At 34.1% G+C, this 24712-nt stretch overlaps 3 protein-coding genes across 5 annotated transcripts; 1 reads left to right on the forward strand and 2 right to left on the reverse strand.

Annotated features, from left to right (window-relative positions):
- Positions 1-2991: 2991 nt before the first annotated feature.
- Positions 2992-6875, reverse strand: LOC143622639 (putative inactive purple acid phosphatase 28). 3 transcript variants are annotated; one of them, XM_077093729.1, is made up of 4 exons: positions 6722-6875; positions 4431-4849; positions 3456-3908; positions 2993-3321 (listed from the first exon to the last, which is right to left on the reverse strand). In XM_077093729.1, the coding sequence occupies exons 1-3, from the start codon at positions 6855-6857 to the stop codon at positions 3468-3470; spliced, it is 996 nt and encodes a 331-aa protein (XP_076949844.1). In that variant the 5' UTR covers positions 6858-6875; the 3' UTR covers positions 2993-3321; positions 3456-3467. The 3 variants fall into 3 exon arrangements, with proteins under 3 accessions (XP_076949843.1, XP_076949844.1, XP_076949845.1); XM_077093728.1 differs by having other exon boundaries at positions 2992-3908; XM_077093730.1 differs by lacking the exon at positions 2993-3321 and having other exon boundaries at positions 3717-3922.
- A 2061-nt stretch (positions 6876-8936) lies between these two features.
- On the forward strand, positions 8937-11364 carry LOC143622598 (pentatricopeptide repeat-containing protein At4g18975, chloroplastic-like). The gene is made up of 6 exons (XM_077093699.1): positions 8937-9028; positions 9109-9203; positions 9810-9906; positions 10029-10172; positions 10260-10472; positions 11041-11364. Exons 1-6 carry the CDS (start codon positions 8987-8989, stop codon positions 11236-11238), a joined length of 789 nt encoding a protein of 262 aa, XP_076949814.1. The 5' UTR covers positions 8937-8986; the 3' UTR covers positions 11239-11364.
- Positions 11365-20293: 8929 nt separating this feature from the next.
- Positions 20294-24432, reverse strand: LOC143622640 (putative membrane protein At1g16860). Its single transcript, XM_077093731.1, has 5 exons — positions 24361-24432; positions 22464-23384; positions 21142-21297; positions 20851-21062; positions 20294-20736 (listed from the first exon to the last, which is right to left on the reverse strand). Exons 2-5 carry the CDS (start codon positions 23328-23330, stop codon positions 20544-20546), a joined length of 1428 nt encoding a protein of 475 aa, XP_076949846.1. The 5' UTR covers positions 23331-23384; positions 24361-24432; the 3' UTR covers positions 20294-20543.
- Positions 24433-24712: the final 280 nt, after the last annotated feature.

Genomic DNA, 24712 nt, shown 5'->3' on the forward strand with positions numbered 1-24712 from the left:
GATATCTTCTTACCGTTTGCTTGCTTAATTGCTGAGAATCAAATGCCAAGTTATAAAAATACAAATACAAACTAATAAGTGTTCCGATTTTCTTAAAAACTTTATATCGGTGTCCAAAATACTCTATATGGTAGTACGGTACTGATATCATAGGCGAAAATTCGATAAATACCGATATCAATTCTGTTTCTTAAAACTTGGTATCAATGTTGAAATACTCGTTTTAGTACCGGTATTGATACATGGTACCATTTGCTCATCCCTATATTAGTGTGAATGGACTATGGAGAAACAAAAATTACAATTCGTATAGAAAGGTTTATATATTTCTCTGAATTTATATAAAGCCTTAAAAGTTGCAACACTACATTTTACTATATTCCTCAAGATATGATTTATTTAAGAGCGTATGTAATGCAGATGTTATAGAAGACGAATGGTTGAGGTATATGGGAGAGGAAAGTTGAGAGATGATGGTTTGTGACCGTAATGAATATTCTTTTGAGTGTTTACGTTGTACTTATGATATTCTACTTAATCGCAGACCACTAAATTAAAATATCTCGTCTTATAATACTTTGTTCACCTCGTTTTCTAACACATGAACTCCAACATCACGTATAGAAAAACTTTTATATATGATCCAACCATTTTTGTTGTTTGATACTTTAGGACAACTTTTGTTATTCATTTTAATACGAAATAAGCAAACAAGTCACGACTCTATATAGGTAAGTACATGTTGTAGTGTAATTTGAGTCAGTTTCTAAACACTTTATGTCAGAGTTTACAAATAATGATTAGTGTGTAAAACTTGATTTTATATTTATTTGATAAGATATGTGTTAATGAAGGCGTAGGTGCTGTTTGTTTTTTCAGAAGTAAAATGTCTGCAGTATGCGGGCCACATCTGCCAACATCTGTAGCAAAAGAGGTGGACCAAAACTTTGCAGTCTGCAACAAGAAGACTGTTTGTTTTTTAACATCTGCAGACTGCTAAAACCTAAACTTTCTATTAAAACAGTTCTATTAAAACAACAATTCTATTAAAACAACAATTCATCAAACCTAAACTTGCTACAAACTTTATTCAACAACAAACTCATAACAATATTCTACAAAGAGTAAAGTGTCATTTTCGTCTCTAAGGTTTGATCATTTTTGCGACTTTCGTCCAAAAAGTTTATTTTTAGCAATTAGGCCATTAAGGTTTCACAATTGCTGCCAATGTCGTCCAAATCACTAACTTTATTAGTTTTTTTAACATTTATTGAGGGGTAGTTTGGTCTTTCAACTGTGCTAATTCCTGTAGATGTCTATTTGCCGGGCTGTCCACCTAAACCAGAAGCAATTATAGATGCTATAACAAAACTTCGTAAGAAAATATCTCGAGAAATCTATCCAGATAGAATTATGTCTCAGCGAGAGAATCGGTGTTTTACTACCAATCACAAGTTTCAGGTTGGGCATAGTATTCATACTGGAAATTATGATAAAGGATTCCTTTATCAACCGCCATCTAGGATTGACGTGAGGGGGCAGGGATGGCTATATTTCTGGGAGCGAACTCCGGGCAAATATGAAGCGCATGGATACAAGTTAGGCCTTGGAATGAAAGATATTATTATTATTATTATTATTAATAAGTTAAAAAACTAATTATTTGATAAGAGTATCACAAAATAATAATTCGGAGAGTCACAAAATAAACAATCCCAACTTGATACAAACGTTCATCTTTAACCCATCACCCAACCTTATCCTACCACTCACCCAACTCCGTCTCCCACACACCCCCCAACCCAACAGAAGTTAAATCATATCACTCTCTTGCCGGAAAAACAAAAAGGTTTTCACCATATCTCTACTCGTCGGGAAAACGAAAGGGGCGATGATGGTTGCTGGCGTGGTGGCCAGTCTCTGTCAAAGATATTGAAGAAAACGATCGGAGATGATGGCTGGAAGTCTTATGCAGTTTCAGACGATCGGAGATTTTGACAGAGGTGTGAACCACGGTGGTTCTCGACGATCTAGACAACAGAAGTGTGAAATGGTGGTCGTAGTTGTGTTGGACCACAGATCTGAACCACGGTGATTTTTGTTGGTCGGAAAGTCGAGTTGGTGGTGTGGTGGCCGACGGTAACACGAGAAGCCAGAGATGATGAAGCTGGGGTGTGCCGTGGGATGGTGGTTCTGGTTCATGGTGAGGGATACCGACGGCGACGACAAACCGAGGTTATGAGGGTGATGGCAAATTAGAGGGAGATGGAGTTGGGCTCTGTGAAGATGAAAAAACTTAAAACTATGTCAACATACCGAAGCGGCGGTGGTGGAGTGGAGTGGCGGTGGATGACTGAAGCGGCGGTGGCGCTGGAGCAGTGGAGCGGCGGCGGTGTGGAGGCCGCCGGCGGGGTTACAGCGGTGGAGGAGTTGGGCGGCAGTGGAGAGGAGGAGAGGATCAGGGTTTGGGAGTCTCTGATGAAGAAGATTGATGGAATAAGAAATGGGGTAGAAGAGGTGAGAAGTAACAATACCAACACTTCTGGGAGGAGAGGGCGCACAGACGTTTTTTAATGAAACGTCTTCGAAAAAACAAACACACTGCAGAGCCTAACGTCTGGCGCCCTTTTCTCAGTGCAGACAAAAGAGGTGGAGAAGTGGTTTTGAGGAAAAACAAACAGCACCTTTGTTTGAGAGTGACGCCTATGTGACACTTGACGCCTATGTGACACTTCACTTTCACGGTCACATGACATAACGTATAGAGTAGTAACCAATATTTGTCATTCAGAAATCTTTACACAATGGCAACTTTTGACTAGATTTAATCACTTCGTTCTTTTGAGTTATTTTTCATTTTTTACCCATTCACTTGTTAAAAGATCGTGCAAATAACCCAAGCCGACCCATTAACAAGCAACCAGGTAAACTTGCATATTACCATTTGTATGCACATATAAAAGGTTTTAGGCAGCTTACACATATAGATACTAATATCTAAAAAAAATGAAGAAACCTATAGTACAACCCAAACACAACCTTGATTAGACCAGTCAACCCGAACACTACATGTTTATCAAACAGGGTTTTGGATTGGCCAACCCAAAACCTGATTATATTTATACCGGGTCCAACACAACTTTGCCACCATTTATCTTACAGTGAATCTACCATTCCAGATATCCAACCACAACAGATAGATATTGAATTACACATCAAAACATTATACACAAAATGTTTCTCGCAACTGTATCATTACATCTGAACTTTACGAACCCTTTCGCCATGTCAACAACAAAGTTCTTGACCGATATAACCATCCTGCAGAAATAACCGAATATATCAGTATAATTAACTCAAAACAGACCCAACAATTTCAACCCAGTAACGGGCCAATTATATTAAAATGAAACATATCAAACAAGCCAACGCTGATTTTGCACGTTTAGACTCACCTGCAACAAGAATCACTTTGACAGCGTCCACAATATTTGGTGATCGATTTTAGTCAAGTTTTCATCATCAAGTCGCTTCCACGTCTGAATCGATTCAACTCCCATCCAGTCATTCTTCCCCTTTTTAAGTCGACCAAGTATGACCCGACCCCGTCTCGACCACCCGGCCCGACCATAACCATGATACCCGAACCCACCACCATAACAAAACCATACACCATTCAAATTCCCACAAAAATCATTGAGATGATCATGACCCAAAAACACTGCTTTCACATCTCCCATTGACACAAGTGTCTGCAAGACCCCAGAGTTTACTATTGAACATGCCACGTGTTCCCTGTATTCCCCGAATATTTCACGAAAAGGCCCCGTCCGAATCTCGGGTATCGGGATATGGAAGAATGCTAGCGACGGAATGCCTTGTGATTGATCGTTTTCTTGATTATGGGCCTGTTAGCGAGACCCTGCAACATGTTAATGAAACCTAAATCCAAATCTAATTGAACCGGTTCACAGAAGGGGGGTCATGACTTCATGGGCGTGTTGGACCGTTCGGATAACAAATCAAAACGTTCAAGTTTTAGTACGCGTCAAAACGAGCCGGGTTGAGTTGGATTTCTATTACTTTTTGTCAAGGTTTAAAGTTACTTTGAATCAAACTTTCATTTAATTTAAACGGTATTTTCTGTGGCAAAAAAAAAAATTATGCAAATTGCCCTTAGGAAAACAATATATGAATAAAACTGTTTAGAAGGTTGTATTCTTAAAAAAAGACAGATGCACGACTTTAGCCGGTTTTGACTCATTTGACCCGTTTCCCTGATAGCTAAAACTTTCTATCAATAAGTTTGAGATAAAATCAAACCAAATCATCTCATTCATTAGTAAACGGGTCAAGAAAACGCAACCCAGATCGACCCATTCATTAACAAACGGGTCGAAATTGCCACCTTGATTTTATGCACAATATACCTTAGAAGCACCACGTAGCCAGCTAACTTGAGACTCCTTGATCCATCCATACGTCTTAAACCCATCAACAAAGGCTCTATCCCCACTGTCTAGAAAGAAGAGATTGAATAATGTCTGGTTGGCCATGTGGGACCCTGGTGGGCCCCATACTCTGAGATCATAGTTCCCGAACCCATCGATTGCTGTCATAACCTTTTGTTTTGTAGGGTCTTTTGGGTCTTGAGTTAACGGGTTGGGTTGTGAAAGTGAATAATCCATAAGTGATATGAATGACATCAGCTCTTCACGGGTCATAGTTGACTCTTGGTCGTGATTACCCAAAACCGCAGCCCATGGAAGCCTTGAATCCATTGCTGGACCGAATGCTTTGAATAGTGACTCTGCAGCGTCATTAGTACTTGAACCGAATATGTTATCCCCTATATTGCATGAGAAAAAAAAATACCGTCAATACGAGTCGTTAAATGATTAGTTAGTTAGTTGGTGTGCAGTTTAAACTTGTGTGCATTTCTGTTATGTATGCTATAGAGGCTTGTACAGTTAATTAGTTAGTACTAGTATCCTATATGTAAAGGAGTGCTATGTTTTGTATAATCCATTCAATGTAAGGCACATCAGATGTACAGTTAATTAGTTACTTCTAGCATACCTCACATGTTGGGGTGCAAATGAGCCGAGCTGCGTGCGAGCTACTCGAGATCAGATGAATAAACAAACTCGAAACGAGCCGAGCTTTTTCGAGCTCGAGCCTCAAGAAAAGCTAGTTTAGTTATCGAGCTTGACCCTTGTATGGGGAGCTCGTTTAAGCTCGTTGAGCCTTAACGAGTCTTGCGTATTATTACTTTATACCTCTTTTGGACTTCTATATATCAATTTCACATTGCACCACCGAGCTCGAGAGAGCTTTGACTCGTTTAAGATACTACACGAACTCGAGTCGAGCTTTGGCTCCTTTAAATTACTACACGAGCTCGAGTTGAGCCTTGGCTCGTTTAAAGTACTACACGAGCTTGAGCCAAGCTTAGGCTAGTTTTAAGGTTTTTCTAAAAATATATAAAAAGAATTATACATGTACATGTACATAAATTATTTAACAAATAATAAACAAGCCAAGCCCGTGATTGAAAAAAAAGACTCATGAGCCAAGCTCGAACTTAAGAAAAAGAGCTCAAAGCTAGCTGAGCTTGAGCTGTAGTAAGTGAAAACGACCCGAGCTCGAGCTCATAGTCACTACCGGTCCCATAGAACAGATTAAAAAAATTGGATACTAATTCAACATATGAGATGTAATAGTTTCAACAAATTTAACTTAGTAATCTAACATTTTCCGCCAAAACAAGTTGTTTAATCGAATGAAATTTTAAAACTCCGAAAGTAATTTGATCTTCTAAAGTCAACATCTAAATTTCACTAGAACTGAAGAAGAATTCGTCAATAATCGCATAATCTGCCATATTTAGTAAACACAATTCATAAAGACGAAATTAAAAAGTATCTGATTGAATATGGTTAAACATACACATAGTGGTGCAAATATTGTTTAAACGGTTACGGTTCCTAACCAGTTTTTGAGTGAAAAATCGCTAACCTATGTAAGCGTAATAACCTATTAATATTAGGCAAATTGGAAATAAATAATCCCACCTTTAAAAGTCACTACCAAGGGTCCAACCTTTCAACTATTTTTGTCTCAATGACCTCCGTTAAAAAACATTTAACGTCATTATGTTTTTTTCGAGTTTCAAACCGATTTTTTAGGTACTTTGATCGGAAGAAGGATACGAGTCGACTATTGTAAAACTTATCTCGAAACGGTGATTCAAATGGCTTGATTTTTGTTAATTGGAAATTCAAACACCTGAATTAAAACACTGTTTCGTCGTTTCGGATCATCATATCGAGATAAGTTTTACATCAGTCGACTCGTATCCTTCTTCCGATCAAAAGCCCTAAAACATCGGATTGCAAATTGGAAAAAAAAAACTTAACGACGTTAAGTGTTTTCTAACGGAGGTCCATTGAGACTAAAATAGTTGAAAGGTTGGACCGTTGGTAGTGAGTATTTCTTTAAAGGTGCGATTATTATCGGTCAATACACAACACGGGTAGGATTATTTATTTCCAATTTGCCATAATCTTAGCCTATTAAATTTAATCTTATAAATACTACTAATCATGTTAACCTATGCTCGGTTAATAACCGGTTTTGGTTAACAGGATACGATTTGCACCTCTGCATACATAATTCAATTTTACAAAACTAAATGTTTCTAGAACACAAAATCAGCTACCAGTAAAAGCAATAAAATCAGGCTTCTCGGCATCGATCACCCACTTCAGAAACAAAGTCGTGTTCCAATCCGAACACGAGTCAAACTCGGAGGTCAAAACATCTCTGCACCGAGTCAACCCAGTTCCGTAATGCATATCAGCAACCTAATCACAACACAACATATAGAATCAATCAATTGTATAAAACTCAACCTAAATTGTATATCAACAACGTTATTCTCTAAAATCTAAATTTATGGTTAGCAAAAACTTGTTAGGAAACTTATTTATCTATCATTGACTCTTGACTAGGCCTAACGTTTTCTATATTGTTCAGTTTTTAAGTCATTTCATTTACTTGTGTCTTGGAAAAGCAAGAAATAGAATAGCGTTTCAAGGCTGTTATGAAGCCTCCACGCTGATAAGTGGTGTTTGGTTGGAGCTCTGAATAATTGTGCATAATGACTATTTTACCCCTGTGAACTATTTTGTGATGAATGAAATATGTTTATTTTATCAAGGTCTATATAAAAGTATTGAATGATAAATAATTTTAAAAGAAAATTACAAAACATCATAGAAAATCAAATGAATTACTAAAATTCGTTGAATTACAACAAAACTCATGAAACTGGTCATAATTATTGAATTAAAATGAAAAGTGGCAAACAATCTCACAGAGTATATTTACATGAGTCACTAATAATAGTTATAAGTACACGAGTCACTAGCAAATGTGATCATATCAAACTACTGAAAATACTTGGATCACCATGTAAAAGTAAGCATAATTCAAAATGCATATTGGTTTTAAATATTTATACATATCATTGTTTGGTTGTTGTCAGTCTCAACTAACAAAATGGATGGTGACAACCCTATGTTTTAACATGTTTGCTTCCAACGATCCACAAGTAACAGAAGCGTAACTCCGTAGTGTCCAGTCGCCCGAAAACTCAACCTTTTCATCCCAACTCTCTTTGAAACCTTAGATCAGACCTCTCGAAACATTTTATTTAGTAAAAATTCCAATTATTAAGGTCACGAAGATCTTAGGTGGTGGTTGCCGGAAAAACGTTTTCCGCATTTTTATATTTTTTTAATAACAAACATTACCCAAGTTTTTATTAAATGGAAGGGAAAAAAAACCAATCCTAATTCTCTTTGAAACAAAATTCACAGATCGAATATTCCAGTTCCGCCGCCATTTAAGTATCTTTCAAATCGATTGAAGATTCCAGGTTTGTTTGTTCGTTCGTTCATTAGTTGTCCGACAGACTAGTAGGCCTTGAACTTTTTACAACGTTCGTTCGTTTGTAACCCCTTAATGATTTATTTGGTATTACTTGTATATTCGATGGAAGTCGAATGGGTAATTGATGATAATGATATTTGTTTGCTTATTTTTGGTAGAATCTATTTTAGTATGCTACAATATAACAAAAGTTCAATAAGCCCAGTGACGCTAATTTGAATTACTAGCTTTAGAACCCGTATTATATTGTTTAAAAGAAATACTAAGCTATATACATTAAATGATTAATATTTTATTTCTAGAAAAACCTATTTCATCAAATTAAATGGTTTTATAAGTTTATTTTCCGATGGAATGTTTACGAATATACGAATATGTGGTGTATTTTCACAATAAAGATGCACCTAGTGATTTTATAAGTTGTAATTATATTTGTTAATAGAATAACGAATTCAAACAAAATATGATAAGATGCTTCATTATGATACAAAAAGAACATCATATAAAATGAGCATGAAAAAAATGTAGATATGGTTTCATTAGATATATAGATATTTTAATTTTAATTATATTGGCATAAATTCTCATATATTTTTAATCTCTGTAATTTAGGTAATTAGTTAATTGAATAAATGATAGATTGATATGTTTTGATTACACCGGCATAAATATGTTTTCACTCAAAATAGAATAATAGTTTGAGCGGGAAACTTAAGCTAGGAATGAATTTCCAAGTGACATTTCTGTTCGAGTTTACGGACAATTTCTGTCACGTATATAGATAAATGAGTTGCATTCCTGATTCTTCTTGTATGATCGGCGGCATGCCCGAAATTATAGAGAAGCTGATGTAAAGAAAATAAGGTAAAAGTCTAGCAGCATCTATCCAAATTTATTTATTTATTGCCAATGCCAATTTCTACTTATTTGGATTTCAATTTCCGTATCCGCATTAGGTTAAACTGGAGTTAGTAACATATTTATTTTGCTTATTATCAGGTAGTGCTGCAGAATAATAATAATAATAATAATGCTCAAGACTCAAATTATATTCCCAGTTTCTTCGTATCAGGTCACCCACAATAACAATAACACTCTCTCAGCTTCCGTTGTTTTTCTCTTCTTAACTTGATTTTGCTTTGCTTTTGGTAGATAGAGATCTTTCCTGCAACCTCCTGTAAGCAAAGGCCAATTGCTGTCTACAATCAAAGATCTTCGCAACTAATCAGCTCGAATAATGCTGCCGGGTATGCTAATTCTCCTCTCTAAATTGCATGTTCGTGTTCGTTTATTACTTTAAAATAACACCAACACTTAATTGGACAAATATTTTTATTCATGCTCGTTCGTTCATTTAAAATCTAAACGAACACTTGACAAACATATATGAACATGATTGAACAAAGACTAACGGACATATATGAACACACAAAAACAAATATAAAACATTAAGTAGATGATTCATCCAAAAACGAACATAAACGATCGTTCACGGACATAAATGAACGAACGAACCATGTGTTCATGTTCGTTCGTTTAATTAAATGAACACACCTGTTTTGTTCGTGTTTGTTCATTATTTAAATGAATAAACATAAACCAACTTCCCGTTGAACAGTGAACTGAACGTTCGGTTCGTTTGCAAGCCTACTCTAAATCAAAGCTTAAGACCCAAAACCTAATAAATAACTTGGAAGATTGAGTTTACATTAACATTATATTCATGGTTAGATGGAGAAATTACATAGTTTTAAGCACCATAAATAAAATATTTGATTACAAGCGGTGGACAATTTACCATTTTGGTTATGCATTTTTTAATACATATTAAGTTCTTTTAACAAATATTGCAGGAAAATTGCCAAAAAAGCTTGCAAAACTGAACACCACTTATGGAATAAGAGAGACTCTGCTGCATCCGGCCAAAAGGCGCTTAATCTTGTTCGAATCGTAAGTTTACACCGCTAGTTGTGAATTTTTAGTTGATTTAAACAACATCATGACTAATATTCTCTGTTAGTTTTCAACTACAAAATGGAAATTTAAAGTTATTTTGAAACTGTAACTTGCAGGTTTGCGGGTTGCCAAACGAGAAAGAAACTATCTATGAAGCACTTGATAAATGGGCAGCTTGGGAAACAGAGTTTCCAGTGATAGCAGTAGCGAAGGCTCTGAATATCCTTAAAAAACGCCAACAATGGAAACGAGTTATTCAAGTATATTCTTATGCGGTTCTTGTTTTATAAAAGAAAATTTTGTGAAATGAATTATAGTTGTCATGTATGTGTGACGATGTTACGTAGGTGGCGAAATGGATGTTCGGCAAAGGTCAAGGAATGACGATGGGAACGTTTGACAGCCTTCTATTGGCGTTTGATATGGACCAAAGGGTAGACGAAGCACAATCATTTTGGAATATGATTTTGCACACGCATCAAAGATCCATCTCGCGAAGATTGTTTTCGAGAATGATATCGCTGTATGCTCATCATAACATGCCTCAATGCATCATCGAGGTACCTTAATAATTATTCCTCTTTAGGCTTGTAAACGAATCGAACGTTCAGTGAATTGTTCGTGAACCGTTCGGCGGGAAGTTCGTTTATGTTCTTATATTTAATAAACGAACGAACATGAACAAAAATTTATGTTCGTTTAATTAAACGAACGAACATGAACACGTGTTTTATTTATTCATTTATGTTCATGAACGTTCGTTTTTGAACGTTTATTTATGTTTTTTTACATATTAATAGAAAATAACTAAATATTATTTGGATGAGTCATCTACTTAATGGTTTTATATTTGATCGTTTGTGTTCGTTTAAGTGTGCTCATTTATGTTCGTTTATCTTTATTCAACTATGTTCATTTATGTCCATTTATGTTTGTGAAACATGCTCATAATATAAACGAACGAATGTGAACACTAATATTTGTCCAATTAAGTGTCTGTGTTCGTGTTCGTTTAAAGTTAAATGAATGAACACAAACACGCCCTTGTTCGTGTTCGTTCGGTTCGTTTACAAATCTATTTCTCTTGCTTTGATTTTAATGAAACTAATGTTGTAAACAACTGATCAGGTGTTTGCAGATATGGAGGAACTAGGAGTAACGCCAGACGAGGACACAGTGAGGAAAGTTGCACGTGCGTTTAAAAGCGTTGATGAAACGGAGAAACAACGACTAGTTCTTGAAAAGTATTTGAGTAAATGGAAATACATCCATTTTAAGGGTGAAAGAGTTAGGGTTAGAAGAAAGTATTCATGGAATGATGACTAAAACATCTTAATCCTTTTAGTATAGAAGTTGGATTATTGTTGAAATAATATTCTTTTTTATTGTAATGATGTATGATATGATATTCAGTTAAACAAAAGTTAATATTTCGAGACAAAAAATGTTTGATCCATTACTGGTGACACCAAAGGGCAATGAAGTTTAAGGGCTCTTGATTTCAGCAACAACTGACTTATCTTTGTATGTATGGTGTATTGTTTCCAATCGGAGTTAATTACACGGATGGTCTCTTTGATAGCTTTTTTTTGTTAAGGTGAAATGACTGAAATACCCTTTGGTAACCAAGAGGGCTTTCTATATAATTAAGCCTTCTTTATTTCTATGGACTATCCTTTTGAAAGGCCTCGGTTTTATCGGGTTGGGGGAAGATTAACCCTTCTTAAAGCGGTCATGGTAACCTCTCCACTTATTTCTTTTCCCTCTTTAAAGCCCCAATTGGTATAATTGATCACTTATAAGCGAAAATGAGAAAATTTTTTTGGGAGGAAATGAAGATAAAGATAAAATATGTTGGGTAGTCTGAATTGGGTAACTACTCCCAAAGAGGCGGGCAGTTTGGGGCTAACACTGCCTAGAGACGCTAATATCGCTCTTCTTACTATGTGGTGGTGGTTCAAAACCAAATTGTTTGCCTTTTGGAGATGGTTAATCATGGCCTTATTAGAAGGAAAATCATCTTGCTTTTTCCGATCTCAATTTGGCCTCCCTTATTAAATGAGTTATGAACGTAAAAGATAAAGCTTTTTTAGTTCATTCTTGTTTTATGGTCATTATGAAAACACGACTTGGAAGTGTGGAGATGGAAACGCGACTTTAAACGACCGACATGTTTAAATATGCTCTAGACGGTTACATTAAGTAGTGGCCCAGTTCTTCACGATGAATCTTGGGTCATATTCTCGGTGGCTACAATGATGCATCTTCTGTTCAAGATGTCTAATCTCTCAGTTTTGCTTACAATGAAGTGGAATAGTTGGGTTCCATTAAAGGTAAATATTCATACTTGGAAAACGGAAATGGATAGGCACGCGACTCGTACGACGCTTTCAAAAAGAAATATTGAGGTGAATTCGGTGGATTGTTGTTTGTGGGGATTACGAGGAGTCTAGTGACCATCTTCTCACCTGATGTTACTTTTGAGATGCTAGCCAAAGTGCCTTGGAAGATGACTTCGTTCTTGTCTTCCAAATACCACCAAAATGGTGTAAGAATAATACCGTATAGGCGTATAGCACCTTGTTTTTCTTACGTCACAAATTGCTATACTCATGAATTATAAGTAAGTCTTTAACAGAGAAAGTAAAAATACGGGAACATAAAATCATTAGACTTTCTTTGAATAAAAATCCAGTCTTCTTTTAAAAATTATCTTTGAAAAGACTGGTGTAATCTTTTTACTTCTTTTTTTTTTGGGTTCCTAGTACCTTGCTACTTGCTAGTGGTCTTTATGAAATTGCCTTTCAGACAAACAAGTATATGAAAGGAGAACTAAAGGGTAAAATTCGTAAGAGTTCACTTTAGTAAATGTTGGGGGGTGCAAATAGTAGAAGTCATTTAGATAGTGGAGCAAAATGCTACTTATGTAACAAATTTAGTCCTTTCAAGGAGTCACTATTTTTTAATGATATTGTTTTACTCGTAAAATTACAAAGTTAGTCCTATGATTTCTTTCTCGTCTTTTCAAGAATTTGTTACATGTTAAAACAACTTCAAAAGTTTCGAATGTCTCCTCAATTGTAAAACAAATCCTACGATTTGGCTCTTAAAATTAAAATTTTATGACTTCACTCAAAAAACAAAAACTGAAAATGCTGCCCTTATTAGAAAAGTTTCAAATGGTTAGTTACTCGACCTCACAAAAGAATGTGAATAGGCTTCATGCACTTAATGAACAAACATCGTTGTTCGTGTTCATTCAATTTTTTTAATAAGCGAACAAAAACAAACTTTTTAGCAAACGATTCATTAATAGTTCGTTCATTTACAACTCCAACTCAACATAAGGTTGTAACTTGTAACCACTAGCTATTAGCATAAGGTTGAACCATGGTCCAAACATGATTGAATATCAAACTTTGAGGTAAGGAACTTAACCTACTTATCATTTTAGTTGCTTGCTCTGCCATTTTCCAAGTTTGATAGAACTGTTTTAAACTATTATTTTACATGTTTTGTGTTTTAATTGTTAATTTATTGTTTTCAATAGTAATACCCTTAAGTTTAGATAAAAACACATGAGCAAAAATATGCTTAGAATTAGAAGAGACTAACATGCAACCCGTTTGTGCAACTTGGTCAACTTTGACCGTACATGTGGGTTGTATTCCCCAAAACATATACAAATTTGTCGTAAGGAATCTTTTCAAAAGACAAATCTCGGTCTTTATGTTTCCATTCTCAAAATTATCTTTGTATTTCTGCTTGTGTTTCTACTTTTGTATTTTGTATTATTGTTGAAGAAATACGAGGTTAAACCTGAGTTTGTAGGGGTGCTTTTACAAGAGATGAGTGTGTGGTTCCATGAACCCAATCGATAACCTGGAGAATCTGTAAAACTACCAACGAAGTTAGCCTCTTAATGGAAAGGGGGGCTTCCTATAATCATCTTTCGGCGTGAGAATCGGCAGGGTAAGTGATATAATTGTATGAGTGAGGGAGTAGAGAGTTCGATCCCTTTACCGTATGATGTGGTGTAATCAGCCCGTCGGTCATTATCAGAATATTCTTTGGTCTCCTCTATGACCGACATAGTAGACGACGTGGAAAACGCCTTGGGCGGTGACCATTTCTCGAGTGGACCTTCTATACAGCTGGCAAAATGCAACTGGATATGCGCGCTTGGTACATTTGCCTCATAGCACAATTGAGGTCCCTTTTTGTATCTTTATAGGTACGTGGCACCTCCTGGTTAGCCTATCGTGCGCATTATATGATGGTGTCGTAGTTTGTCCTTGTTTGTTGACTAAGTGTTATCTTTTGTCTTTTGTTTGACGTACCATACCCGGGTCCGACCCGGGCAGGGTATATATCTCTTTAAAGGTTTTTTTTTTGAAAATTATCTTCAAAGGTTGATAGATTTCTAAAATAGAATATATATTCTTTATATAATAATAATAATAATAATATATCATGATATTTGAGAAAAAGTCGAAACAAAATTTCATCAAAATCTGATGAAAACGACACTTTTGTTTGTAAAATTCGATAAAGCAAAAATATATTATGCTTTTCAGAAAAAATAACCACCACTAAAAAAACGACACAACGTTGTCGCACGTACGCCATAATTTTGAGCACAAAACAAAGAAAAACGCAATCAGTGTCCAAAATCACAATCATGTTATTAATGTTGTCTTGGTGGACAGAAAATAATATTCATTAATACAATATTCAAATAATAACTACTACATATTTGTTGGTAGCTTGTGCGTGTTGTTTTGTTGTAGTCGGCCCCTTCTAGCTTCTCGGTAAGAGGGGTTTTCAGTCATGTTTCTATGAAATTTACCGTTCAAATATATATATATGATTAGAATCATGTGAGAACTATTTTGAAATTGAGAATTTTGATAACCATTTTGGACCACAAAAAAACCCAAAAATAAAAAAAATCATAAAACAAAAAAAAAACGCAAAAATGAAAAAAAAGTAAAAAAAAAACAAAATTTTTATTTATCATCTCGGTTTCATAAAAAAAACATCTCGGATTAGCTAAATTATACACATATGTATAATATATACATACATGTATATACATGTTTTTTATACACATATGTACAATTTAAGGTAATTGATAATGTGCATATGTGTACATTACGTAACTAGAGATTAAATGAAATTATACACATGTGTATAATACGAAGTATTTTTTTGAAACCGGAATGAAATATAAGAATTTTTGTTTTTTATCTTTTTAAAATTTTTGTGTTTTTTTTGTTTTAAATATTTTTTTTGAGGTTTTTTTTACTCAAAAGGTTTTCAAAGTTATCAATTTTCAAAGGGTTCTTTTAAGATCCTTACCATATATATATATACATATATATATATATATATATATATATACACTAGGTTAGAACCCGTGTGATACACGAGTTAGTAAAAAATATATAATTAAATAAAAACAAAACAAAAAAACATGTAGTACACAAGGTAATAATAAAACAAAAACGGAAAAAAAATGATAATATAAATAATTACAAAAAGTTTTGTTAATATCATAAAATTTTCAGTAGTTAACAAAGGTTACAAAAACTTAAAATTTTCATTTGGTAAGCTTTCTTGAAGACTAAATCTTAAAGTTGTCTAATACTTTGAATGTTCCCTATTAAATCTAAATCTGAAAAAATCAATAAAAAAAACCATGTAAAAAGAGACCCAAAGAGGTTATAAACTCTGAAAATATGTTCTGAACAAATAACTTGTAAAAAAATAAATTAATAAATAAATACTCATTTTATTTAAAAAAACTATTTAGAAACAAAATAATAATAATAATAAATACTCACTTTAATAAATACTTCCTTGATTCCAACACATGATAGCCCGAGCCCAGGAACAAAATGTCGAAAAAGCTGGAAGACCCTATGAGCCTCCAAAGATCAATTATTGAAGGAAAAACATAATATTTGATATCAAACATTGAAAATTAGTTTGCATATAATTATTCTTTAATAATGTAAAATGCATGCAGCGAATTAAAAGAAATGCCACAGACGACTACGATACACATCATTGTATATTCCAAAATCAAAAGTCAGCCGATTATTCAATAAAAACTGAAGAATTACAAATAATAAGCATTCAAAGTTTTACAATATGAATAAGTATTATATTAAAAAATATACCTTTCACCAACATAGACGTAGGAATAAAAATACGTGCGTCCAGCTGAAGGGCAATGGTTTGCCGGGTCAGCATAACAAAAAGCTTAATCATCAGTTGTAATTCCAACTATTATAAAAGAATAGCCGAGAGCAGGAACAGAATGCTCTCGCGCTAACATTCTCACAAGAATGCAGACCCCAACTCCATTTGTTGAACGAAAAATATATTTTCATATACCTATAATAATCAGTTTTAACATCAAAATACTAATATGTATTTTCAAAATTGTGCTTATCCTCACCCTTACATTCTTATAAAAATGTGAAACATCATTTAAGTTCAGTTTTTTTTAAATGCTACAATTTTAATTTAAAAACGTATCAAAGTATATTGGTTGATACAAAGATGATGATTTCTTTACCAAATGGAAAAGCCTTTCGAGAACATTTTAACCATTGTAATCGACTTAAAAAAATTAGGAAATTGTAGAAAACTAAGGGTACATATGTTATTGTCCTATCATAACAACATTCTATTTTATTAAAATAAAAAAAAATGTTAAAAACATAACATGAATTCAAATGGTGCAATTTAAATGCACAAATAAACAATTACCTTTTCTTATAGAAAACACATTCAATTACTTAAACATCACCCCAAGACTTGATTGCTTCTAAAGAAATCGAACACAAAACAATAACCGTGCATACCAATCTTGATTAGATAACAGTAAATATAATTATTGAGACAATGAAGACGCAAACAAAATGGTCCATGGCAAGTTTAGTAAGCTCTTTGATGAGCTCTAGACCAAAAGGGTCCAATAAAAGAGGTCGAGAGGTATGGTCATATATATTTTTTGGCACTTGAAGTCATATTACATTTCATAATATTACACTCCAAAGAACCATATCATTACTTGAACATCATCCAAAACTTGGGTTCACTATGTCCGCATTGTTTCTATAAACATTACACACTTACTGTATATGTATAAATGTATTCATCCATATTGAAAAAAAGGAAAAATTCTAAAAATAGCCTTTGTCAGGTGAGAGAATTCCTAAAATAGACCGTGAGATTTCATTTTCCCAAAAGAACCCTCCAAATCCAACTTCCACGTGACATTGCGAATTTCCCCGTGATATTTCGTGGACCAGTCAAAAACTGCCATTTGTCAAGCCTTCCCACCTACCACGCAGGTTTTCATCTCAAATCCGTCTTAAACGTTACTTTCACATCAAATCTAACATGATAAAAACCAACTTTAACGTGATGTTTCAACCTGTTTCCGTTTCCAACGTGAGTTTTCAAAATTATGGTTTTTTAAGTTTTTTTTTGAAATTCATCTCCAAAGATGAATTTCAAATGAATTTCGTCTTTATTAAAAAAATCATATTCATTACCTTCTTCATCTTCTTCATCAAATTCCCACCATTTCCTCCACTACCTAATGCTACCGAACACCACCACCACAATATCGACACTCTCAAACCAAACCCTCATAATGTTTTCTTTGCATTCTATGAGACCGAACAAATCCTTTAAACGCACTCAACGGGAACAACTTCTCACCTTGTCGGGAATGCCCGTTCATATAACTTCTTAGCTACATCTTCCCTTACGCATTCTCAGGCCTCTCTTTAAACACCCACATATACATATTCTCCATATCATGCTGAACCAAGAACACATCCAACTTCATATCCGACTTATCAAACCCGTTTTCCCGACTCACTTTATTCTTATTCTACACCTCGTAATGTTGCGAACCTAATCCCACATCAAACATATCACAAGTATCATTCCACGAAGACGGAGGCGGGCTAGGCTCCGCCAAAAGCAGAAGATTAGGTCTCCGCCGAAAGCGGAAGATTAGGTGGCGGAGGAAATGGTTTGAGAGTATCGATATAGTGGTGGTGGGTGGTTGTGGTGGTGGTGTCCGGTATCATTAGGTGGCTGAGGAAATGGTGGGAGTTTGATGAAGAATATGATGAATATGATTTTTTTTAAAAGACAGAAATTCAAATGAAATTCATCTTTTTGGAGATGAATTTCAAAAAAAAAACTCAAAACTCAACTTTTTTGAAAACTCACGTTGGAAACGGAAACAGGTTGAAACATCACGTTAAAGTTGGTTTTTATCATGTTAGATTTGATGTGAAAGTAACGTTTAAGACGGATTTGAGATGAAAACCTGCGTGGTAGGTGGGAAGGCTTGACAAATGGCAGTTTTTGACTGGTCCACGAAATATCACGGGGAAATTCGCAATGTCACGTGGAAGTTGGATTTGGAGGGCTATTTTGGGAAAATGAAATCTCACGGGCTATTTTGGGAATTCTCTCACCTGACAAGGGCTATTTTGGGAATTTTCCTCAAAAAAAATTCCAATAATGACAACAAACTATAATGGAAAAATCCCAAACCTTAAGAACATCGGCCAATAGGAATTGTTAGGTTTAAGCCTGAATGATGAAAATGAAATTGCCTTTAACATAGTTGTTTACAGAACCGCTATATGTGAATTCAATTTTAATTTTAATGAAAATGAACAGATAAAAAAATGCCAAAATGACACGTGGCAATTTAAAGAGATTTGATGAAAAGTATTTTAATGAAAAGGAAAAAATAAAAAAAAATGTTAAAATACCATGTGACAATTTAAGGATACTTGATTAAAAGTATTTTAATAAAAAAGAAAAAATAAAAAAAATGCCAAAATGTCATGCGACAATTTAAAGAGATTTGATAAAAAGTATTTTAACGAAAAGGAAAAAAAAATGCCATGTGACAATTTAAAGAAATTTGATTAAAAGTAGGAGGTAATGCGTGCTTGAAAATCCACTCTTTTATTATATAGGTAGATTTGTTGGTAATAATTATAAACTTAAGAATACATATATTCACTATTGTTATTCTATTAAATACATTACGGTTCCAAAAATAAAATTTACAGATTAAAAACATCCGGTGAATACGCTATAGTTCCTGATAATTTTGCAGAATCATAATTAAATGTATTTAAAAAATACACTAGAGTTCCTAGTAATAATTTACATAAAGTGTATTTACCGATGACAAGGGATGATCACATATTGGTTCGGTTTGATTAATGCCTAAATCCGAACCATAACCAGTCTGTTTCGATTAACAAAACATAATTGGGGTTTTGTCGTACGGTTAGTTTTGTTAACCGAACTAACAAACATACAACCAAATTAAAGGAAAATTATGTTAGTGGTTTAGTTCGGTTCGGTTCACTTGTGCTAGTGAATAAACGATAGCTCCAAATGATATAATGTATAGTGTATTTGGGTTAGGATAAAATAGGAAGTTTGTTTTTTTCTAGGAATGCTAGGAAATAATCATACCCATCCATATTATAGTGGATAGCTAAGATTAAATTTACAAATTGTTTTTTACCAAAATTGTGTTTTACTAAATTGAATTTTCATCAAATTCTTTATACCATTATTGTGTTTTTGTTTCATACTGTTTATTAATGCTGAAAAACACAATTGATAGAGATGGTGACCGTTTTTCCAACGATGAAGATGGTAATCCTTTTTAAGACGACCTTCTTTTGGTGACAATTTTCCGTCGACCTTTTCCCGGTGATGTGGTACATGGATGGCGGTGAAGTGGTGTCGGTGGTTGTAGGAGATGGGTGAAGATGTTAGTGGGTTTTGGAGATGAAAGTGATGGACCAAAATGTTATTCCAAGCCTTCTTTGGAAAATTAAATTTTTATAATTGAACCCAGTCGTTGCCCTACCGATAATTACATGTATTTACAAGGGAAACAAATGCATTAACCGATGAAACAAATTGTTCCTATTAGGGTTCTCATTTTAAACCACTTGCATCTACATAAAAAATATGTTTTTAATATTAAAAAAAGGGATCATATAGGACCTATACTGTATAATATTTCATCAACTCTTTCAACATAAAATTATTAAAAATCCAAACAAAAACAAAAAGATCAATAAAAATGATGAAAAAATAGGTAGGTTCAAAACATGATAATAACAAATGCTGATGAAAGGCACAACACATTTTATTTTATTGAAGATTTTGAACAACACTTTATTTTTCCTTCTTTAGTAAGCATCAAATAATGGTATCAAATTGGTAGAATAAAATAATGCAGGAAAAATGTTAGTTAAGTAATAATTGAAGGAGATAAATTACATAATTGATGATATTGATATGCTAATGAATTACATCCATCAAAACTAGCATAAATGAACCATATCATACAATACAATAAAAATCTCAAATTCTTCAAACATTTCTCAAAAGGAAAATTAAATACAAAAATGTAAGCCTTTTCAAGTATGAAGTCTCCCACAAAAGCTCAATATCACACAAACATTAACAAAACACTCCTAAACATGATCATGGGATGTAACAAAACAAGACAAAACTATACACTTATCATACTGGTCAACTCATACTTTGACTTACACGGGAATAACATCGGGATCCGACGAGTCATCACATCTCAAAACGATACCATCTAGGCTTGCGGGAAGCATACATGTAGTCCATTGGCATCTGGTTGGAACGGGCTCGGGTGGAGGAACAATCATCAACACATTATCATTTCTTTGAACAACTCCCATCACACTCACACTGCTTCCCTCTTTAATGTACCTATGTTTTCATTTACAACCAAATATAAACATTAAAGTAAGAAAATCATTTGACTATTTAAGTAGACCCATCGAACGGTTACTTGTTTAACAAGAAACGATAAACAAAACATACCCTTCTTTGAGTCGCATCTTACGGTCATCACTAGATAGGTTTCTCTCAGCCAGCCATCTTATGAACTGTGGAGACGCGTCTTTGTTAAATTGGTTGATATCAATAACAGCCGATTCTTCAACGTATGGAGTCACGCAGGCCCCATAACCGGTTTTAACTAACGCCCTCAATCCTGATTGGAAATCGGATATGTAGAAATCCACAACATGTCTCTGCAAGTATTTACAAAAAACATGAAATCAAAAATTCTTTTAGAAACATCAGTTAAACATATTTGATTATTTAATTTACCTCCATGGAACGTAGACCCCACGTGAAACGCTGATGTGTTGGGTTGGCGGCTTTTGAATCCCAACCGCGATATTCGTATAAACTTGTGGATGTGTAAACGCATCTGGGAACCCGTTGGAATGATGACTCCAATGGTACATTTCCGCAAGTAACAACCTTCAAAGAAATCAAGATTTTTTTTTAACATAAGTGTTTTTTCAAGAATTTAAAAATATAAATTCTATACAAAATAAGATGATGTCATTAAATTATGGGACCTAATGTCCATTCTACTTTCTTGAAAAGATAAGATACCAATTGTCAATATCTATCTATATCTTTATCTGTATCAATTTGGATACAATACAAAGGGCATAACCAGGGAAGGAAAATGTTTGATTAATGATAACAAATATATATTTTTAAGACGGAGTCGCGATGCAGCAACTGGAATGATTATTAATATTATAAGAAAAGAAAGAGTGAAACTAGAAAGTATATGAAATCCATAAAAATGGAAGAACATTTATTTGCAATTTACACCTTTTCTTACAGAGCGAACCTTTTTTTAAGTTAAAGACACATTTTTATTTTACCATATTTTAATATGCCATAAAAACCATAAAATTGAACACGAATGATTTCTCGTATAAAATCTTAACCGCCTAAAAAGTAAAAAAAAAAATGTGACCATTTTACTCTCATTTAACTTGTATTTGGTTTAAGAAATTTCTTAAAATTACAAGAAATTTTCTACCATTTTGAGGCAGACTAAATTATGGTGTAACTCCTAAGTTTCTGTTCATATATTTTCTTAATATGAAATTTATGCTAACATGTAGTTCAATGCAAAAAAAATGGCAATTTAATAAGATGTCTTCGACTTGTATCATATTTGTTTCAAATCCATATATATCATAGCAACTAGCAAACAAACACTTCCTTTTAAACAAACTAGAATTAATTTCCCTTATTTAGTGTAATTTCAAGGCGAATACAGGTTAGCTGAAACTAATTTATTTCAAGTAGCTAATATAATATTTAAACTACCTAATTTGTTAAAAGATTAGAGACAAACAACGTATATGAACATACTCTAATGAAGTATTAAGCATATCACGTACACAAATAAATGTATGCATAAACGCGTCACGTATTATATTAATGTACGCATAAACGTGCATATATATAAATGCATCCATAGACGTGTGTGTATATATAAATGCATGCATAAACGTGTATATATTTAAATGCATGCACAAACGTATGTGTATATAAATGCATAAGTAAACGTGTGTATATATAAATGTATGCATAAGCGTGTGTATGTTTGTGTAACATACCCCCGAAACCTTGACAAACTGGCCATCTTTTGCTGTTCTAAGCTCGGCATCGGGATATTCGGAAATGAACTTAATAACCGCTTTTCTACCCCGACACACGTTCCAAACAAAAGGCAGGCTCACAATAGCAAAAAGCACACCGACAACAGTAAGAAGAACCGGATTACCAACTGCTGCAAGTATAAAAACTGCAGAAATAAACCCCATCACAAACAGCATGACTATGGACCATAAAACCAACTTCGGAAAGCTCCTGAAAAACGAATATGAACCCTCTTGACTCAAATTAGTAACCGCTTGGTTCTTAACCATTGAACTGGTTCGTGACTTGATCGACATGGATGGGTCCAACGGGCCCGATGACTTTCTGGGCCCACCAGATGAGTTAAGCGGTCCAGACAGAATCGGGCCGGATGTTATCAGGCCCGTGGCGGGAAGAACCGGAGGTTGAGGTCCAGAATTGTGTCTAGAACCAGAAGTCAAACTTTGACCTTGAGACCCGTATGACTTTCTTATCGGTTCTCCGTGTTTGTTTAACGGGCCAGAACTGGTCTTTTTCATTGAACCTGAACCTGTAACACTGCCTGATAAAGAACTCATTCGGGTCATGGAATGTGATGATATTTGACCCGAGTGACCCGTATTGCTGCAACTCATTGACCCGGTTCTTAATGGGCCACTGGTTAACTGTCCTGATTTCCGTGGCCCGTCAAACATCTTTCCTAATTCACCAGACTTTTTAATGTCACCGCCTGTGTAAGGTACTGCGGTTGAGAACATTGTCGGAGCCTTTTCTTTTGGTGGCTGGGGCCGCCCTGATACATATAAACCATTGTTTAACTGATGAGATGTGATCCGAGAACTCATTGGTGAAGATCTTAAACACGGGTTGAAAGTGCACTGCACAATGGATCGGTTTACCTACACAAGAATATTATAATATAAGCATTGTTAAATCACTTAATTAAAACAATAACAGGATATATCACTAGCCGCACAACAAATGCATATGAGTTTTGATTATGAAATTTCTTATAGAATTGAAATCATCTGAGATTAGAAAACTTGTGAGTTTCGGGCTAAATATCTAAATTCCTATTTAATTCTATATATTAGGGTTGACAATTTCTGACACAAACCTGTTAACATGACACGGAGTTAAACAAGTTTGGGTTTGAGCTTAACAGGTTTCATGTCTTAGACAAGTCTACATTTTTAAGACACGATTAAATTCATGTCCAAACAGATTAACCACCTGTTAACCTTAACTGACTTGTTTAAACCCAGTTATATTTTTTATTTACAAAAATAAAATAAAATATATAGCATAAGTGATATTCCTTAGGTAACCTTACGGCCCCGACCCTTAACTATTTTCTAAACTATAAATATATGTATTAACTATTAACTATTAATTAAAAATTTATGAACTTTTGGCACATTTTGTTTAACTACACATGTGATATTTATCGTGTCGTCGTGTCGTGTAACCTGTCTCTAAACAGGTTCGTGTTCGTGTCTAGCACCACAAGTAATTGTGTCTTATCGTATTTGACATATCAAGTACAAATCAAGATCCAATTTCAGCAAAACATCAATTCCTAAAAAAATCAGTAAAAACCACAAGAAGATGACAAAATTGACAAAATTCAGATACAACCAGCAACATTACACAGATCCAAAATAAATAATCAAATGTTACCCTAAAACATAACACAATTAATAATAAAGTTAGGAAACAATTAGACTAATGTACATTAATTCTATAGCCAAAATTAAAAGCCCAGCAATTTGTAGCAAATTAAAAAGAGTAAGAATCAAGTGGTCATGTAGATGAAGCAGTGAGTGAAAAAAAAACAGCATCTTGACATACATACATACATACATACATACATACCTGTGTGTAAACATGGTAGACAGAGAAACTGAGGATGAGAGAGAGTAAAATGAGAGGTTTGTTTGTTTGCAAGTGAAACTGCACTCTGCAAGTGTGTGTGTTGTGTATATATATGGGGCACAGATTTTATCAAAAAGTAATGGCTTTTTAATTAAATATATTATATTTTATTATATTATACTACTTGACATAAGATTTATTTTGACATATTAATAAAAACAATGAGGTACTTGATACTATATAGTATTATTATTATTTGTATATTGAAAATTATACGAGAAAAATAAAATAATTATTTAAATTAAAAAGGAAAAGAAAAAGAAAAATAAAGGTCAAATGATCTAATTATATT

Source organism: Bidens hawaiensis, unplaced genomic scaffold, assembly GCF_021521415.1.
Source record: "Bidens hawaiensis isolate Kalapana, Puna unplaced genomic scaffold, B.hawaiensis_p1.1 tig00003237_1, whole genome shotgun sequence".
Lineage (NCBI taxonomy): Eukaryota > Viridiplantae > Streptophyta > Magnoliopsida > Asterales > Asteraceae > Bidens > Bidens hawaiensis.

Bases quoted from the DNA above. Each gene is read 5' to 3' on its own strand.
- LOC143622639 (XM_077093728.1), bottom strand. From the start codon at position 6,857: ATGCATTACGGAACTGGGTTGACTCGGTGCAGAGATGTTTTGACCTCC. The intron at 4,850-6,721 runs GTAGCTGATTTT...CATGCAATATAG, and splicing joins TGATTTTATTGCTTTTACTG to GGGATAACATATTCGGTTCA. The intron at 3,909-4,430 runs GTATATTGTGCA...TCTCGCTAACAG, and splicing joins GGCTACGTGGTGCTTCTAAG to GCCCATAATCAAGAAAACGA.
- LOC143622598 (XM_077093699.1), top strand. From the start codon at position 8,987: ATGCTCAAGACTCAAATTATATTCCCAGTTTCTTCGTATCAG. The intron at 9,907-10,028 runs GTAAGTTTACAC...TGTAACTTGCAG, and splicing joins CGCTTAATCTTGTTCGAATC to GTTTGCGGGTTGCCAAACGA. The intron at 10,173-10,259 runs GTATATTCTTAT...GATGTTACGTAG, and splicing joins AATGGAAACGAGTTATTCAA to GTGGCGAAATGGATGTTCGG.
- LOC143622640 (XM_077093731.1), bottom strand. From the start codon at position 23,330: ATGAGTTCTCGGATCACATCTCATCAGTTAAACAATGGTTTATATGTA. The intron at 21,298-22,463 runs GTATGTTACACA...ATTTCTTTGAAG, and splicing joins AGTTTGTCAAGGTTTCGGGG to GTTGTTACTTGCGGAAATGT. The intron at 21,063-21,141 runs GTAAATTAAATA...AAATACTTGCAG, and splicing joins GGGGTCTACGTTCCATGGAG to AGACATGTTGTGGATTTCTA.